Source organism: Alternaria conjuncta (genome assembly GCF_024043145.1).
Source record: "Alternaria conjuncta strain BMP 0040 chromosome Unknown scaffold_8, whole genome shotgun sequence".
In the NCBI taxonomy this organism is placed as follows: Eukaryota; Fungi; Ascomycota; class Dothideomycetes; order Pleosporales; family Pleosporaceae; genus Alternaria; species Alternaria conjuncta.
In genome coordinates, this window is record NW_026250097.1 from 25,772 (window position 1) to 43,502 (window position 17,731).

The 17,731-nt window shown below is 54.2% G+C and overlaps 5 protein-coding genes across 5 annotated transcripts; 1 reads left to right on the forward strand and 4 right to left on the reverse strand.

Annotated features, from left to right (window-relative positions):
* Nucleotides 1–303: 303 nt before the first annotated feature.
* On the reverse strand, nucleotides 304–1,668 carry J4E85_005806 (uncharacterized protein; the record flags this gene model as incomplete). Its single annotated transcript, XM_051470048.1, has 3 exons — nucleotides 304–1,273; nucleotides 1,325–1,465; nucleotides 1,514–1,668. 3 exons carry the CDS (start codon nucleotides 1,666–1,668, stop codon nucleotides 304–306), a joined length of 1,266 nt encoding a protein of 421 aa, XP_051325536.1.
* Nucleotides 1,669–3,348: 1,680 nt separating this feature from the next.
* Nucleotides 3,349–6,384, forward strand: J4E85_005807 (uncharacterized protein; the record flags this gene model as incomplete). Its single annotated transcript, XM_051470049.1, has 1 exon — nucleotides 3,349–6,384. The coding sequence occupies one exon, from the start codon at nucleotides 3,349–3,351 to the stop codon at nucleotides 6,382–6,384; it is 3,036 nt and encodes a 1,011-aa protein (XP_051325537.1).
* A 780-nt stretch (nucleotides 6,385–7,164) lies between these two features.
* Nucleotides 7,165–10,606, reverse strand: J4E85_005808 (uncharacterized protein; the record flags this gene model as incomplete). The annotated part of the gene is made up of 2 exons (XM_051470050.1): nucleotides 7,165–7,282; nucleotides 7,338–10,606. The coding sequence occupies 2 exons, from the start codon at nucleotides 10,604–10,606 to the stop codon at nucleotides 7,165–7,167; spliced, it is 3,387 nt and encodes a 1,128-aa protein (XP_051325538.1).
* A 568-nt stretch (nucleotides 10,607–11,174) lies between these two features.
* Nucleotides 11,175–12,452, reverse strand: J4E85_005809 (uncharacterized protein; the record flags this gene model as incomplete). Its single annotated transcript, XM_051470051.1, has 1 exon — nucleotides 11,175–12,452. The coding sequence occupies one exon, from the start codon at nucleotides 12,450–12,452 to the stop codon at nucleotides 11,175–11,177; it is 1,278 nt and encodes a 425-aa protein (XP_051325539.1).
* Nucleotides 12,453–13,125: 673 nt separating this feature from the next.
* Nucleotides 13,126–17,648, reverse strand: J4E85_005810 (uncharacterized protein; the record flags this gene model as incomplete). Its single annotated transcript, XM_051470052.1, has 2 exons — nucleotides 13,126–13,176; nucleotides 13,236–17,648. The coding sequence occupies 2 exons, from the start codon at nucleotides 17,646–17,648 to the stop codon at nucleotides 13,126–13,128; spliced, it is 4,464 nt and encodes a 1,487-aa protein (XP_051325540.1).
* Nucleotides 17,649–17,731: the final 83 nt, after the last annotated feature.

The following is a 17,731-nucleotide window of genomic DNA, read 5'->3' on the forward strand; positions in this document are numbered from 1 at the left end:
GTATGCAAACATGGGGCGTTTTCGCCCGATGTGGTAAACATAGGAATATTCTCTTCCACTTCCTTTTACCTGAACGTGAAGAATGTAGCTTAGTAGTGCACAAGCCCTGGTCTAGATGAAACGCAACGTCTAGATCACACAACAGCAATCGAGGCGTAGTCAAGGTGATATTCATGTTGTTTCATGCATTACCCAAGCGACCACGGTATATAGCCTCATAGGATACGAGACCCCAGGGCCTAGTCTATCTAGTAGTACAATGGTGCATGTCCCTTCTCAAGTCCCTTACAAGTAGCGATGCGCTTACTTGTAGAAATCGAACTTGTCGGCCTCTGCCGCACCCTTGACCTGGCTGGTGTATGCCTCCTCCAAATCGCTCTGGATAATGTTGTACCTGTTCTTGCGTACGGCCCTCAGACCCGCTTCCTGCATGATAGCTGCGATGATGGCACCGGAGAGGGGGTCGTTTCGGACGATCAAGCTGTCAAGGTCTACCTCAGGCGACAAGCTCATCTTGCTAGCGATGGTGGAGAAGATAAGACGGCGCTCACGGCGGTCGCGTAGCGAAGGGAACTCGATCTTCCTGTCGAGACGACCGGGTCGGAGCAGCGCAGGGTCGAGGGTATCCGCGCGGTTCGTCGCCATGATGACCTTCACGTTGGACGTCTGGTCGAAACCGTCCATCTGGTTGAGCAGCTCGAGCAGGATACGCTGAACTTCTCGGTCGGCACCTGTCTGCGCATCGAAACGTTTTGTAGCAATAGCATCAATCTCATCGATAAAAATGATGGATGGCGAGTTCTCGCGCGCCATTCTGAACACGTCACGAACCATACGTGGGCCTTCACCCAGGTACTTCTGTACGAACTCCGAACCGACAACACGGATGAAGGACGCGGTCGTGCTGTTTGCTACAGCCTTCACCAACATGGTTTTTCCTGTACCCGGAGGTCCGTATAGCAGTACACCGCGCGGTGGGTCGATACCGATCTGCTTGTAGAGGTCGAAGTGTGTGAGCGGCAGTTCAACAGCTTCCCGAATCTCCTGCTTCTGCATATCTAGACCTCCAACATCGGCGTACGTGATGTCTGGCTTCTCGTCTTGACCAAGCATGGCAATCGAGGAGTCGGCCTCTGGTGGCAGGATGTCGACGAGGGCATTTGAGTGGCGGTGCAGCGCGACGGATGACGATGGCTTGAGGAGTTCGCGATCGAGAGTGGAGAGGATGCGGACGACATAGTTGGAGCCGGTGGACGATTGTACGATGCCGGTGCTGCGCGTGTTAGTGTCATGACGCAAGCGCTGTGCCTGTGTTGAAGCTTACTTCTGGTCGATGGCCTCCATGAACTGCCCTATCACCAGCGGTACACTCTGAATGCGCTTGATCTCCTCCTGTGCCCTCACCAACTCTCGCTTCAGACTCCGTTGCTCATCTTTGATGTACTCTTCCTGTAGATGGATGTACCTGCGACTGTTAGCCACCTGCGGTTCCATGTGCCTGAGCGCTACGAACTCTAATTGCCGTTGCAGCTTCTTGAAGGTCGAGTAGTCATCGCTGCCCTCGGTGGAGAAGCCCTCCAGGGTATCAAAGTTGGGTATCGACGACGGGAGCTGCTTCTTGTGCGGCGGGACGGTGTTGGCCGGGTTCTCCATGGCGGTATCAGCCATGATGATAGTAGCTGGATGGACTTTGTATAGTTGTAAGTCGGTGGGGGATATCAGCAGCGAGAGACAGTATTCGTCATTGGTGATTGTTTGTGGCGGGATGTTGGTGAAGGCGGTGCTTGTGTGTCGCAATGTTGATGAAGCTCATGGAAGGCGCGATCGGGCAATGCGAGGCGGTGCCGCCGACGTCACGTGAGCTTGACGATCACTCCAGGGCTCCAGCCAGCTAGCTCAGACGCCATCTGTTGCGACACGTGCAAAAGTAAATTCACGACGCTCTTATTACACGCAGGCAGACCTATACACTAGGACAGTATGAGATTGTAACACATCGGTATTGCGCGTCAATGTCCGTCCCGACTGCAACCAGGCTTCTATGGTATGCTAAAGGGATAGTCGAAGACCCTTGCTCATGGCTCGAGACAGCTATGCAATGGGCCTGTATGAGGGACGTTATTCAACTCGCGGTGTGACCTTTCCTTCTGGCTGGAAACAGATGTGGAGTACGAATCAGCTCTAAAGTCTAGTTTTACCTGGCCCCCTTGAAGTGTTTAAATCCCGCGCCGGTTCACGACAACGACCGGGGACTAATTACCTGACCTGTATTGATCGAGGAATGCTTTGTGAAAATTATAGAGTATGAAGACAACAGCATAGAGTATGGGCCTCGATGCGTGTGTTCGATGGCACAAGCGCCGAATCTGACATGTATACCCCCAGTCGCCATGGTAGATTGCTGGCGTGTGACGCGCCGATCACCAACGGGTATAGGATTGTTGCGAATTTGCATCGTATTCAAGTGCAGAGCAGAGAGTTCGGGTTGCGTCAAGTATCGGACGAGGACACTGGTGCGCTGACTCTGGGAGTAGCTTGGGGCGGTTCAACGGTCGGCTGGGCTCTCGACGCAGAGTCAAGCGGTCTGGGTGTGCCCACTCTCGACGCCCAGCTGTGTGCGATAACAGCGCCATTTCCTGCAGGAACAAAGTGATGTAATAAGTGGAGAGACGTGTGTTTCCGTGTCACGACGGCCAAAGACCCGGAGAAATCAAATCAAATTGAGTTAGGCTAGGCTTGTGAGTTGCCGGCAACGCAGGCACTCCACTGGTCTGTCGCAACGCGCGAACGCGTCTACGGCTCCGGATGCGACTGTGGCCTGCGTGTATGTTTTGGAGACTCTGCGGCTGCTTCTGCTCTGCGGGCGACGTGCGCTCTGTTTTGGAGTCGCGGACACTGCTAGGTCTCGTGATGCTCCCGACCAGGCTAGAGTAAGTAGAGGCTGGGATTCCGCCAAGAAAACTGTTCCTTCCTCCGCTCTCAGCAACGCATAGTCCGCAAAGCGCGTCTGCGGTGCGTCAAGTTATCGACCGCATTCAAAGCCACTCGTTATCCGTCCTGCCCTGATGAGAAGATCCTTTTAGCGTCGGTCTATTGTCGCGCCCGGTGTGTATTATCTCATCCTGCCTCCGCCTGCCGCGTCCCTGTCCTGCGCCTGCGTCTCGTCGGAGGGCTGCTGCTAGAGGCGCGTCCATCTAAACATCAACATGCCTGCTGACGGACCACTAGCCATATCCAACCCAGACACTCACGTGCGCCTATCGCTCTCTTCCTCGTCCTTGCCTTCACGCGCCTGTCCCCTCCCTGCCCGCCGCCGCTCTTGACTGCTCGCGGCAGTAGCGCACCATCATGGACTTCCAATCCCCCCAGAACGGCATGTACGATCCGTCGAGCTTCATCGACCCGAGCGCAATCGCAACACCCCAGATGAATGGCGCGCGCCCGTTCAATCCTATGCCCTCGGTGCCCCAGAAACGAGACTCGTCCGGCGCCGCTCTATCTTTATCGCGCTCTCAGACACCTTCACAGCAAGCCCAATTCGGCTTCCAGCACCAGCAAGGCTTCACTAACACGCCCTCGCCCACCATGCAGAGCCAGCACTTCGCGCCCGGCCAGATGGGAGGCCAGCGCATGAACACGGCCTCACCAGCGCAAAATCCCCACGCGCCGCAGATGTCGCCCATGAACTTCCAGGCTTCACCTATGAATCAAGCCTTCAATGCTAATTCCGGAAACCAGTTCCCCGTACAGTCGGTGCAACTATCACAAAATCTCCAGAGTCGACAGCAAGAGGCGCAAAGGCAATACGCAATGCGCCTGCAACAGCAGCAGCAGTTGGGTAATCTTGCCGCGAGCAACATGGCTGCGCGACAAGGGCAGCAGCCAGGCGCGCAGATGCCAGGCGCAATGCAGAATCCAATGCAAAACCCAATGCAGCATCCGGGCATGCAACAGAACATGATGCAGGCTCAAGGGCAAGCGCAGAACCAACAGTCGCAATACAACCAGTTCATTAAGAATGTTCAGGCGCTGATGGCCCAGCATAATAGACCCTTCAACCACCAACCACTCTGCGCCGGTCGGCCGACAAATCTCCAGAACCTTTACGCGGCCGTCATGCGCTTCAAGGGCCATCGATTTGTGACGCAACAAAACGGTTGGCCCAGAATCGCGCAAATGATGAACATACATCCACAACAGTTCCCAAACGCCCCCAACGAACTGCGCCAGATATACGAACAGAACCTAAGCCTTTACGAGACCGCATATCTGCAAAGACAACAGCAAATGCAACAGAAGGGTATGCCTCCGCAGGGACAGATGGGACAGATGGGCCAAATGGGACAGATGAATCAAATGGGTCAAATGGGCCAGATGAACCAGATGGGTTCTGTGGGTCAGCAGATGTCGCCAACAAGACCGACTATGCCGGGACAACAAGTCAATGCTGCAGGACACCAGGAATATCTGCAGCAACTACAGAGATCACAGGAGGCGATGAAGCAGCAACAGCAGCAACGGCAGTCGCTTCCGCCTGCCCAACAGCCGCATCAGCAACTCGACCCTTCCCCACATCCACACCAGTCGACGCCTTTACAGAGCAATGCAGCGCTACCAAGCGTCAACGGCACCACACCACAGCCGGACGGAAACGCGCGGAAAAGCCTCAGCAGACAGCTGGAAGGGACACCTACTCAGGGACAAGAGCCTGGCCAATCGCAGTCGTCACCAATGAAGCAAGAAGAGAACGCCGCCGCAGATTCAGCCGCGGCCGCCGTTGAGGAGCCCGAGAAACGCAAACCAGTCATCGAGCAAGATGATGGCACGAGGGTCTATCAGCCCGCCTACCGAACGCAAGATACATGGGGAGGTCTCGACTTCGACTCCGACAACTTCAAGAACATGATCGACACAATCACAAACTACAAACCAAATGTTCCGTTATTACCGGAGATGGGTGTGATCGACGTTCGTGCCATCATCATGAGTATCAAGTCGGGACTACATGCGGAGGTGCGCTTGGGTCTGGATACCTTGACGCGGATAACGTATGACAACACCGTCCAGTTCAATTTGTCGCACTGCGACGACTTGACAGAAGTGCTGGTGGAGTACGCCGAAGATCAGCTGGAGATACTAGGCAACGACAATCCCGAAGTCACTGATATCATCGATCTCACCCCATACGAGGACGTCCTACATCACTGTCGCGAGGAAGCCTCGGCACTACAAGAACTCCCACAGGCTGGTACGAAGGAGTACATGCTCGACCGTACTGCAGACCGGCTGCTGGCAATCACCACCATCTTCCGAAACCTTTCTTTCCTCGAAGTCAACCACGACTCTTTGGTCAGCGCTCCAGTAATCAAGTTTCTCGCAAACTTCATACGGCTTGTCGGAACCCGCGTACTGTTGCTACGATCACACATCAACACCTTCGACTTCATGAAGGATGTAGTCACCTTCTTCTCTAACACAAGCGCGAAGGTTGTGTTGCCAAATCGTGAAGACGCATACGCCGTGTTGCACTTCCTCTGCGCTTTTGCTCCAGTTCCGCGACCCGCTGAGCCTGTCAAATTCACACCCTTCAACCCGCAAATCCACCGCTATCTCCCTTCTGCCGTTGATAGTCTTGCCAAACTCCTCGCTCGCGATGATCCCAACCGGACCTACTACAAGCAAATATTCATCAACGAGGCAACATCTATCCCTGCGTACGACCTCCTAACGCGTTCCTTCGCCCTCGCCATCTCCGTTGTGCCGGACCGCAACTACATTGAAAACAAAATGTACCAGATGAAAGAGCCACGCCCCAAGGAGGTGCGCATGTTCGAAGCGCGTGTTGCAGAGTCACGGAAAGCATACCTGATGCAGGGCATGTTGGCGGCAGATATACTCGCCAGCCTAGCTCCAGGGCCCGAGACTGGTATCTGTCGCTCATGGCTCGAGTCGGAAGACGGCTGGGCGCATAGCTTACTCAAGTTCGCCATGTCGCTATCCGCTACCGATGCGGCCATACCGCACCCCCCACAACCGCCAAATCACCGCGGCCAACGGCCCATGGACCATGACCGGGAAGGTTTCCAGCTCATCGTCCATCGCGCGCTATCAACCCTGAAACGCCTAGGTGACAAGTCAAAGGGTGGTGAACCGCTGGTCAAGGGCGTACAGCAAACAAACGGGCACATGGAACACGATGATGAGGACGACTATGACGAAGATGAAGACGACGACATGGAGATTTTCAACTTCAACGGTAGCTCGTGGAAAGTCAAGGCAGACATCTTACCTCGGAAAGAGACCATGCTCGGCGCATTGCTTACCGCTCAGTTGGATGTGCGGAGTCTGAACCAATTCTGCAAAATCGGTTATCTGGATGAATAATGGGGTGGTGTAGGATATGGAAGGTGGGGTTTTAGGCGAATATAGGAATGTGTATATTGGCGGAGGTGTTTGGAGACCAACCTTGCATGGGAAAGCATTTTTGCTTCAAGTGAACGTAGCATTGCGAGAGAGTTCACATGGATTTTGTGCGATTTTTTCTTGCCGTCTGTATCAACTCTTTCTTATCTTCTTGTATAGTCAATGTATGAGACTGTGGATGCATTATCATGTATTCCTTCGCAACGTACGTGAGGTCCTCTACTCTACTGAAATAGAGGACATGTGGATGACCAGATCAAGTCGACCAACCTGGCATGATCATCTATCGACAAACAGTGACATGATCACCAACATGGACAAGCACAATTCATGAATGATTACTCTCATTTCGCCCCTCTGCAGGGAACATGTTATACAGATTACTTTGCTCGAGTGTCAACGAGCGGAGCACATAAGACCTGTGCTCACAAAAGAATAAACGCCATGAGAGCTACCGAAGTAAGCCCAGGTTCCGAGTACCGTTTTGACCTGGTCCGCCCAACGCCATGCTATGCATTGAAAGAGAAAAAGACTCGAAATCCCCATGCTCATACCACCACACATGATGCGTTAATAGTCAGATAGTCCGTGCAGGACGAATGTCCTTGTACAAACTTGAAAAACCAGTTATGATACGTAGCAGCTGTTGCATCTCGATCATGTCCTCTACTAATGGGGTGCCCCGGGATTATGAACAGTGGATGGAGAGCCAGTCACTGTGCCGCTAGTGACGTTGTCGTTCTAGGACGGTGAGCCGGCGAAGGATGGAGTAGCAGGAACGACGGTGGCGGGAGATGCAGCACTTGCGTCCCTGAATGTGTCGTTCTGCTTCCGTTGGCCGTTGAGGAGCGGGCAGAGCCTGGTGGAAAATCTGTCAGTAAATTCGTTGAAGAAAGGGAAGATTGTCTACGCACTTCTTGTTGGTCTTGATATGACCCACCTCGCCGCAGTTAGCGCACTTGCGAGGTGTTGCTCCGCCTTTGCCTGGTCCACCAGTCGCACCACCTTCTCCGGTCTGCGACTTGTGCATACCCTTTGCCTTTTCACGACCTTCACGGCGTTCAATGTTGCGAGCTAGACGTGCTAACTCTGCCTTCAACTTCAACTGTTGGGCCCTGTCCACTTCAGGATCGCCAGTTGGTTTGATGTCCTCGATGCGCATGTTGAGAAGACGCTGCTGTCGCTTGTGCTTGATGTAGAGCTGGATAACGGCGGGGTCGGTGATGACCTCTGTGACATCCTCGTACTCATCGTACTTGTTCTTGATAGTGCGAGTGATCTTGAGCTTCTTGCCGCTGTTGTCCGCATTGCTATTGCGAGACATTTGTGACATGGTCTCATCATCAGGACGTACGGCCGGGGTGCCGACTTCGGAACGCTGGCGACCTGTGTTGTTGTGGTTTACAGCAGAGTCCACATCGTCTTCGGTGTCGGAGGGCGGGTTCTGAGCAGATAGACTCTCCTTCTGCTTGTTCCAGATGCGCTTGATGGCGTTCTCGTACATGACCTGTTGACGCTGGACATTGTAGCTGTGGCCACCAAGCTCCTTCATCTTCTTGTTATCGAGACGATCAGCTGCACTCTCACCAACATCTCTGAAACCACCCTTCATCGAAACCTTGATGAAACTGAAACCCAGACCTTGACCGGTAGGATCACCGTCACCATGAAGCTCCAACATAGCCTTGCCAGCGCAAGCGTTGAGGAAGTTCTTTGTTGTGTTCCATGGCGCGAGTTTGACATCAGCGTTCTCGTTGTCAGCCTCTTCATCGTCGTCACGGATCTCGTTCGACTTGATGCCGGCGTCCTGCAGCTGTTTATCACCAGCATGCATCGAGTCGATCAGACAAACATCTTCTGGCTTGATCCAAGTGCGTAGAATCGGCTCTTCGGGAACAGTCTCTCCAGGCACCGGCTCCCAAGTTCCAATGTCCTTCTGGTACTTCATGATTTCTCGCATTCGAGAGCGATTCTGCGCAATCTCGGTACCAGGCAAATGCTGCTTGATCATCTCGTTGCTGACCCAAGGTTGACGCGCATTCTTCTGCTGTCCCTTTCGATACAAGCGGAACGCGAGCATCTTCAATCGCTTCTTCGAGGCTTCAGTAACCTTGCGGGCATGTGTACCGGGCACTTCCACAGAAGGAAACTGCTGACCGACGACCATGAGATTTGGAATGTTTCGCATGTAGTACTTGGGGCCATTAACACCAGTGAAGCTTCTGCTCACAAGGAAATCGGTCTGTTCGGGCTTATGTTTGAACACGGGAGCTCGGTACATGGCATTGTGAAGCGTCAACACTTGCTGGCCGGGCTCAACCTGACCGAACAGCGAGAATGGGCTCTTGTCTTGCGGTAGCAACACCGAGGTCTCACCAATACCATCTTCCGGTTTTGGTCGCGCAGTATCTTCCATGTCCTTCCGACGGTAGTAGTTGAGAATCTTGACACCCATACCGAAGTTGGACAACGTGGTAGGGTATTCCTCCGAGTACTCGGCAAGGAGGAGGTCAGAATTATCGCCAATGTTGAGGTCTTCTGCTGACGCGAAAGCTTCGGATGGCTTGAGGTTTTTCTTGTGCTTCCTTTTGACAGATTTGAGGACTGAGATACTAGCTCGCTCACCGGGCTTGAACGTGACAGTAGGACGGTGGAAAGACCGGAGTTCGCGGTCGGACAGCGCAACCTTGTAGAAAGGATATTGCAGCTTCAGTGCGGGCAAGCTGTGCTCAACGTTCATGTGGCCAATCGTACTACGGACCTTCTGTTGGCTGCTTTCCTTGAGCGCGTCGTAGGCCTCATCGTTGGAGATGTTGTAGCGCTTGAACATGGGGTTCGCAAGACTTCCGCGGCTGTCGCGCTTGAGGCCTACACCCAATGTCCGAGGTTTCGGTGGCTCTGCACTGGGCTGCTGCACATCCAGTAGGAGATGGGGGTCGTTCATGTCGAGAAGAATCTTCTTGGACAGTCGCGCCGTCTCAAGCTCGGGATCGTCCCAGGTGGGTAGGTCCATGTGATCGTATACGGAGAATTGGATGGGCTGCTCACGGCTTCCAAGCTTCCGCTTCTTGTTCGGCGATAACTGCTCGAAGTCAATGCCCCCCATGCTATCAGGCGGCGTTGGTGCTTGGTTCCCGTCGGACATGGTCAAATCGCTTGCACCATCTGGCACGTCCCAATCCTCACAGGCAATCCGTAGGTCGCTCCAGGATACATTGCCGATCATCTCACGGTCGTCGATGGTGTCGAGGTTGTCCAACTCTAACTGATCTTCGCTATCGCCATCTTCGTCGGCGGTATTGGTAATGTGGATGAGACCACCCTGCTCCTCTTCTTGCTGCCGGCCTGACTTGGCAGTGGTGGTCGTAGGATGCAACCGGAAGCTTTTTTCTTGGTCCGTCGCAAGGTCCAAGGTAAGCTTGTTGGTTTGGAATGGTCTCGGTGTCTTTTGCGGAACTTTGGGGATATAGAAAGCGCGCTTTCGAGGTACCAGACTGAAGAAGCGTGGCGGCTTGTCCGCCTCAAAGTTGGGCCAGATCTTCTCGAACTCCTCCCGCGATGTCTTTACGGGTGCAGCCGCCGGCTCATCCTTCTTGCGCGAAGACTGTGCGAACAGAGCCAGCTGCTCTCGCACCTCGGGGTCTTCCTCTTCCACCTCTTGCTGTGCGACACTGGTGGCGATGTTGCGGGTGGCAGACTGTGGCTTATCCTCTGCGACACTACTGAAGCCTTCCTGGACAAGGTCTTCGATGGAGGTGAGAGGGTCGTCTTCGTGTCGCGCGGACTCTTGCACCGGGTCGGAGTGGCTGGGATCGTCGCCGAAGAGATCATCGTTATCGTCGTGGTTGTCGCCGAAGAGGTCGTCCATGTCGACGTCTTCGTTGTCACCTGCGCCGCCAGAATCCTGTAGAGTAGTTCCGCTGAAGTTCTGGGTGCTATCGGCGCCCTCGCCCGACGCGAACTCCTCGTCCGGCAAGTCGTCATCGCTGATGTCTTCGTAATCGACTGCGTCGTCGGCCTTCTCGCCAATATCCAGCGGCCGGTCCGCGATACCACCCAGGAGATCCTCCTCGCCTTCAGCAGCGCCCCGCGACATCTGTTGCATGATCTTGCGGAAGTCCTCCTCATCGTTGTCCGCGGCGGAGTCGCCGCCGACATTCTGGGGTGGGTGTTCGTCGGCCATGGTCGCGTGTGGTATTATGGGAGCTAAGCGTCGCTGGACGTGTTCAGGGAGTTGGAGGGGAGTTGAGGTATTAATATAGGCGTGTGACTCAGGCGCAAAAAGTGAAAGCGCGCCGCGAGGCAGAAGGGCGGTTGAGGGGTGCGCGCGCCGTCATTCACGCTATCACCGCGCTCGAAATACTGCGAGGCGCCACAGAGACAGGCCGGGTGGTTGCGTCGGTTGTTCGCGTGCGTCTTCGGGGGGCTTCTCGGTCGTTCGGGGGCGCGGGTGTCGATACAGCCAAATGGCTCTGTGTCGTGTACAAGTGATGGAATCCAGTCGCGGTTCAAGGCCGCGGCGGAGTGGCCCGTGCGCTGAGCTAAAACTAGTCAAAGAGAACGGTCAAGCATCGCCGCGTTCAAGATTCACTTCACGCAATGTGCACGGATGTGGGGATTCTCAATAGAACATTGCAATGTATCAGGTGATCGCACTGCTACGTTTACAATCATATGTCCAGTCCTTGTCGCCTCCAACCTGTACTATCGGGTCGCCGCACGGTGACGCCTGCCACCCCGTCGTCTCCAACTCACGTCTGCTCCGGCTCAAATGACTCCCCCTCCATGTTCACGTCTCCGACTTCATCATCTTCGATCACTTCTCCATGACCTTCTTCAGTATCGTCGGCGGCAGGTTCTGGTGACGTGCCCCAGATGCGAGCACGAGCTTTCGCATACTCCTTCTTGACCGTGGGCACGCCAAGGGACCATCCACGCTCCTCGAGCTTGTTGCGGATGTCCTTGAACGACATGCCTTCAGCATCGTGCCAAACAACAATGCAGGCCTTGTCAAACTCGTGGCTCTTGTAGTTCCGCTTCTCGCGCTGAGCCTGCTTCATGGCTTTGACCGAGCCACCCTTCGAAGAAGCAATCGATGTATCCGCCGAAGTCTCTTCGAGGGCCGAGACTTCGCCTTCGCCTTCGCCTTCGGTCTGCTCCTCGGAGGGAGCAACCAAGTCCTTCTCGGGCTGAATACCACTTAGACGGGGCGCACGCGGCCTTCCACGTCTCGAGATGTTCCTGCCGACTACGCCAATCTGCGTAGCAGGCCTTGCACCGTAACGCTTCTGTAAGCGCTCGAGAGACCGAATATGGCGGCGACGTACAGCTTCATCCGTCACTGTATCGTTTGGGAATGCCTTGTTGTACAAGATAGTCGCCTGCGAGTATGTGTGCTCCAAATCATCTAGCAAGTAGATGATCATACTGTTCTGGTGATCTTCTGTGTCACCGTAGGGAGATTCACCGGGTGTGGGAGCGGGAGGGTCTTGGCCGGCCACGAGACCACGCGGCGGCATGTTGATTGCCTTGATGCTGTTATAGGTCAGACCCAGCTCCTGGGATGATCGAACTTGACGCTTAGCTCGACCGCCTTTCTTGTCTTCTGCCGCGCGCTTCTTGCCGTGTGACGAATCTTCCTGAGCAACGGCGCGAGGGTCTTTCGAAGAGGTGACGAATGGTTTGGCCTTGCGGTCTACGCGAGAGTTCTCCTCAGTCCCGGACGTTGACCTTGTAGCAACCCCTTCATCGCTGCTTGTCGCCGATGCAGATAAATCTGATTCTTCTGATACAGCCGTCATTTCGACAGATTTGACTGTTGTGTCTTTGCTCAGAGTGGTCTGGGTAGACTTGGTACTGCGAAGAGTTCGCTTAGGCGTAGTTTGGCCATTGCTCTTTTCGACTCGAGGGCTCTCAGAGGTCTTTTTCGCTTTGGATATAGGAGTTGCCGCCGCCTCTTCTGCGCTGCTAACATCTCGAGTTGTGTGGCCTTTCAAGGGGGTGGGAACGGAGTTAGTGACGTGGGCCATGGTGTTGTGAGCGGCTGACGTAGTCGCGCGCTCAAGTTGTGAGGTGCTGGTGAAGTAGGAGTGCACTATTGTGTTGGTGGAGAACGTGCAGTGGTTGCGGGTATAGGTATAGGTAGGGGCAGAGGCAGGAAGTGGGTATGTGGTGTAGGCCGAAAGTTGGTGTAACCCGTGTTGACGTACTTGAGTAGGTTGTTAGCAATGGTCAAAGCTAAGACAAGTGTAAGCGGTATATGAGGTGGAGGTCCGAGGTGGCGAGGGGCGATTGCGTGGGAGTTGGAAACCGTAGCAACGCCTCGGTCGAGAAGTTTTGTTGTGTGCGCAGGCAGCCGCTATGCCTGATGAAAGGGACGGGAAGTGAAATTGACTACACTGCTGCCACTTAAAGAGCCTAAGGGAGGAGAGCGAGCAAAGCTAGTTTGATCTAGCTCCGTGCAACTGTAGATTCGCGCAACCTTGGACGCTCAGTTAGGTATATCAGTGCTCAAAGCGAGGTTTTATAGATATAATGATAATGACATTCAACATTGCATTCGTTCAGTACCAGGCCGCATGCATCTCAGTATGGTATCATCGCAGCTAGCCCAACCCATTCCGCTTCATACCGAATACGTGCCCGCGAGTTTACTCCCAACACCAAACACCAATCGCAAGAGTCTTCGTTGCCCACCAATCATCAAGCCTGTTTAATGATATAGTCTTTGTTCTCAATCGTAACACTTTTCGTCTAAAATAAGTCAGTAAACGATGCTGAAGCCATTGAGTGTGCACTTGAGATGAGCTTACCATGTGGTTGACCTTGTACACGCCGACCAGCCGCGATGCAAGTTCAAACATGTTGTTTCTAAGTGAGATAACAATGAACTGTGCGTTCTTCGTCCTCTCCTTGATGTAACTCGCCACGATGCTCACGTTGCGGAAGTCTAGCGCCGCGTCGATTTCGTCCATGACGTACAACGGTGTAGGCTTGTAGTGATGCAAAGCAAACACCAAAGCTAGAGAGCTCAATGTCTTCTCACCACCGGAAAGGTTGCTGATGTTCTTCCATGACTTTTTCGGAGGCATTACTGAGAACCGGATGCCCTCGGAAAAGGCGTCGAGTGTATCTTCATATTCGAGCTCGGCGTTGCCACCCATGGTAATCATCTGGTACATCTCTTTGAGACGCGCAGTGATGATGTCGAAACCAGCCTTGAAACCTTCTTTGCGAAGACGTCGAAGCTCTTCGCACTTGTGCTTTGCAGCGTCACGGGCGCTGACAGCAGAAGCGAGGTCTGTGGAGCGCGCAGCATGCTCCTCGACACGTTTGCGGTACTCGGCGAGGACCGCTAGGTCGACTTGCGTGGACTCGTTCTTCTTCTCCAAGTGGGCGATTTGGTCCTTGAGAGTAGCCTTGTCCATGTCTTGAAGCTCGTCTTTGCTGTAAGACGGGAGACCGTCACCTCCGTTTTCTTGTTCCTCGCCCAAGTCGGTGACATTTTGGTATGCGAGCTTGCTTAGCTTGTCATGGAAGTATGCTTGCTTCTTCTGGTACTCGTTCAGAGTCTTTTGGCTTTCTTCAAGCTTATTGCGCATCTCAATCTCGACCGCACGCGTCTCGTTGAGCTCGCCCAGCTTCTCATCGAGCTCCTTCTTGACCAATTGAAGTTCTTCTTTCCTGGCCTCGAGCTGTTCTTGCGCTTCTTCGGCCTGCTGTCGGATCCCGGAAACGTCGCGTTGTTGTGAAGCCATATCATCTTCAACCTTCTCGGCATCAAGAGCAAGCTTTTCGAGCTCTTTGATGGCATCGTTATGTGCCTTCTCATGCTTGACGCACTGCTTCTCTTCCTTTGATTTCGCGACCTGTGCATTGGACACTTGCTCGGTCAATGTATCGATCTGTCCCTTGAGACCATCGACTTTGGCCTTCTGACCTCGTAGCTTGACTCCTCCGATCTCCATGATTTTGTCCTGAAGAGCCTTGATCTCCGCTTCAATATCCTCAGTCTCTGCACGAAGTTTAGAGACCTCCTTCTCCATCGTGGCGATGTTCTTCTCCAGCGATGCGATGCGTCCCTTGTCGGTCTTCGTGGATGTCTGTTCACTACCTAGCTCTTTGATGCGGCGCTGAGAATCCGCAATATTGCGATCAAAACTCTCAAGTTCCAGCGCAAGCTTCTGTGACTTGGTGTCTAGTTCGGGTATCTGCTGATTGAGGTCTCTCAGCGCAGTCTCGAGCTCCCGCAGCTCTTGTTGGAACTCAGCAAAGGTCTGTTCAAGCGTATCGCGGTCATGCTCGAGCTTTGTGACCTGGTCTTTCGAGACGTCAGACGCGAGCTTGGAAGACATCTTTCCCTTGACTACTCTGCTTCCACCACCACTCATGGTACCCGCAGTGTCGATAAGCTTGCCGTCTAGGGTGACGACTCGCCATCTCCTCGCGCCATATGCGATACGCTCAGCTTGGTCAAGGTCTTCGGCGACCAGCGTGTTTGTCATAACCTGGAAGAATGCAGGCTTGAGCTTTTCGTGCTTAGGCTTGACGAGGTCGAAAAGACGTGGCACGTTCTCGGGTGTTTGCACTGGCGACATGTCACGCTTGGCGAGGCGATCCAGGAGAATGAAGTTGGCGCGACCGAGGTTGTTCTTCCGTAGGTACTCAATGCACTGCTGACCAGACTCTACTGTGTCTACAACCATGTTGTCTAGTTGCGGACAGGCCGTAGAGATAGCAACGTCGTACTTCTGATCGATGGTGCCTAGGTTCCCGAGTCGACCATGGAATCCATCGATACGTCCTGATTCTTTCAGACGCATCAGACCCGTCAAAACGTTGCCTTGAGTCTGAGCGGAAGAGAGACTTGCCCGGGCCTCATCTGCCTTGGCTCGTGCGCCAGATAGCTTCGACCTCAGCGCCGGTTCTTGTTGAGTTATCTCCTCAAGTTTAGCCTGTGTCTTTTGTACGTTCTTCTCGACACGCTTCCTCTCGGCTTTGCACTCATCAAGTTCTGCAACCTTCGCCTGTTTGGCTTCCTCCAAGCTCTCGATCTTTGCTTCGACTTCGGCAATACCCTTGGCACCTGCATTCTCACGCTCACGCATGATGTCGAGCTCGCTCTGGGCAACTGCAATAGCGGACTGTTTCTCGTTGATCTTCGCACTCCAAGGTTCCAAAGATTTCTGCTTTGCGGCGATCTCGTCGGAGAGACCCTGTGTTTTACCAGCCAAGCTCTTGCGAATCGTCTCGAGCTCCTTCGCTTCGACCTCCATGCTTTGCTCGAGTTCAGCAATCTCTTCGTTGTAGCGCTCGACGTCCGCAGCGTACTGCTTGGCGAGGCTGTCTGCTTCCGATCGACCATAGCCACTTGTCTCCTTGGTCTTCTCCAGCTTCTTCTGTTTATTAGCCAGGAACTTCTTTTTCTCCTCGAACTTGACCGTCTCCTTGTCAACGCGGGCCACCTCTTTCTGGTACTCCTGGTTCTTCTTTTCGAGCTGCTCACACTCTTTCGCGCCAGTCTTGTATTGTCGCTCAAGCCCCTTGATCTCTTCCTCGTTACCCTGGTGCTTCTGCAACTCCTCATCAAGCTGCGACTGGAGCTGTCCGACAGATTCCTGGGTGACTTGAATGTGATCGTCGAACTCGGACACATATATTTGGTAGAGGGTGGACTGCTTCGAGGCCAGCTCGTTCTCGTCACGAATGTAGGCGAGCGCCTTGTTCTTCTTCTCTTCCAGACTGCTCTTCTCCTTCTCGACGTGCTGTACACGGCTGCTCTTCTCACGACAGACTTCATTCAGGGTCTCCACTTCGACCTCTGACTCTGCAATGGGTGTCTTGTATTTGGACGTGCCGATGATATCTTCGAGATACTCTAGCAGACCATCGTCATGTTCGCCCTGTGCTTTTGGCTTCATCTGCGCGATCGATTCAACCTCACCCTGCAGGATCAAGAAACGCTTATGGTCGAGATCCACGCCGCGGTCTTTAAGCAGGGTCGTGACAATCGTGAATGTAGACTCCTTCCTGTTGATGTAGTATTTGCTCGAATTGTTCTTGAACGCTCTTCGAGAGACAACGAGGTCTGAGTCAGGGATGACTTCGTGGCCGCCGTTTGGGAGGTCCTTGACTTCTTGGAAGTGGACTTCGACCTCGCAGTAATCCAGGTCCGGGAACGCCGCCGAATTGTGAATGAGGGCGGAAAGCTTGCTCTGTCGCATCTTACTTGCACGGAAACCGAAGACGAAGAGAAGCGAGTCGATGACGTTTGACTTCCCGGAGCCGTTCGGTCCCACCACGGAGGAGAAGGAGGCGTGGAAGGGCCCAACCGCCTGTCGGCCAGCGTAACTCTTGAAGTTATTGAGGACAAGCCAGGTGATTACTGTCCGCTGTTTAGGCGCAACAGGCTCATGCAACGCGGGGATACCTGCCGCTCGCCTCTTGACCACAATATCTATAGGCTCAAGCATAGTTTGTTGTGTGCCGAGATCCTCCATGACCTTGGCTGGGGGCTGGGGCTCTGATAAAGGCTCAACCTCGACCTTCGGTTCCGGTACGGGCGACTCGTCTTTCGCTTCTATCTGGGTAACCTCAGCGACAGGCTCGGGTACGGGTTCTGGCACAGGTGCGGGTGCAGGCTCCGGTGTTCGGTCGGTCATGGTAACATCGCTCGCAGCGTCACTCGTAGGATCGTCTACCATGTCATTCGTGGCATCGTCTGCCGTGTCGTTTGTACTATCGGCGAGCGGCGAGCTTGGTGTAACGGTGGCTTCGGACGCCTGCTCAACCTCGGGCTCGGGCGATATTGAAGGCTCAGGCGTGAGCAAGTGCGAGGTATCCTCAGCCGGAGGTGCAGCGACAGAAGCACGTGGCTTCCTGCCGCGCTTCTTGGGCACCGCCTTGGAGGGTGAAGCCGCCCCGGTGGTCCTCTCTGTCGCGGGTGTGAGCGTCTGCGTGGGTTCGACCGACTCTGTGGCGCGTGTCCGCCGCCTCGCTGCGGGCTTGGGTGTCGCTTCTTCATTCTGGGCTGCAGCCTTCCGAGGCCTCCCCCGTCCCCGTCCCGTCTTGAGTGGCGCGGGCGCCGGTGTGAATTCTTCCTCCTCCTCCTGCTTGACTTCGGGCGTAGGGGTCCTGTTCTCCTCATGGTCCGAGTCGTCGACAACGGGTGCTTTTCGGCGCGTCGCAGCGGCGCGCGTAGATTTCCTCGGGGACATGGAAGCCATGATTGCTATGGCTGTGGGCTGGTCGTGGTTGGGCGCGAATTGCGCGGAGTATCCTTGTGCAACTGGACACTTTCCTAGTGTTG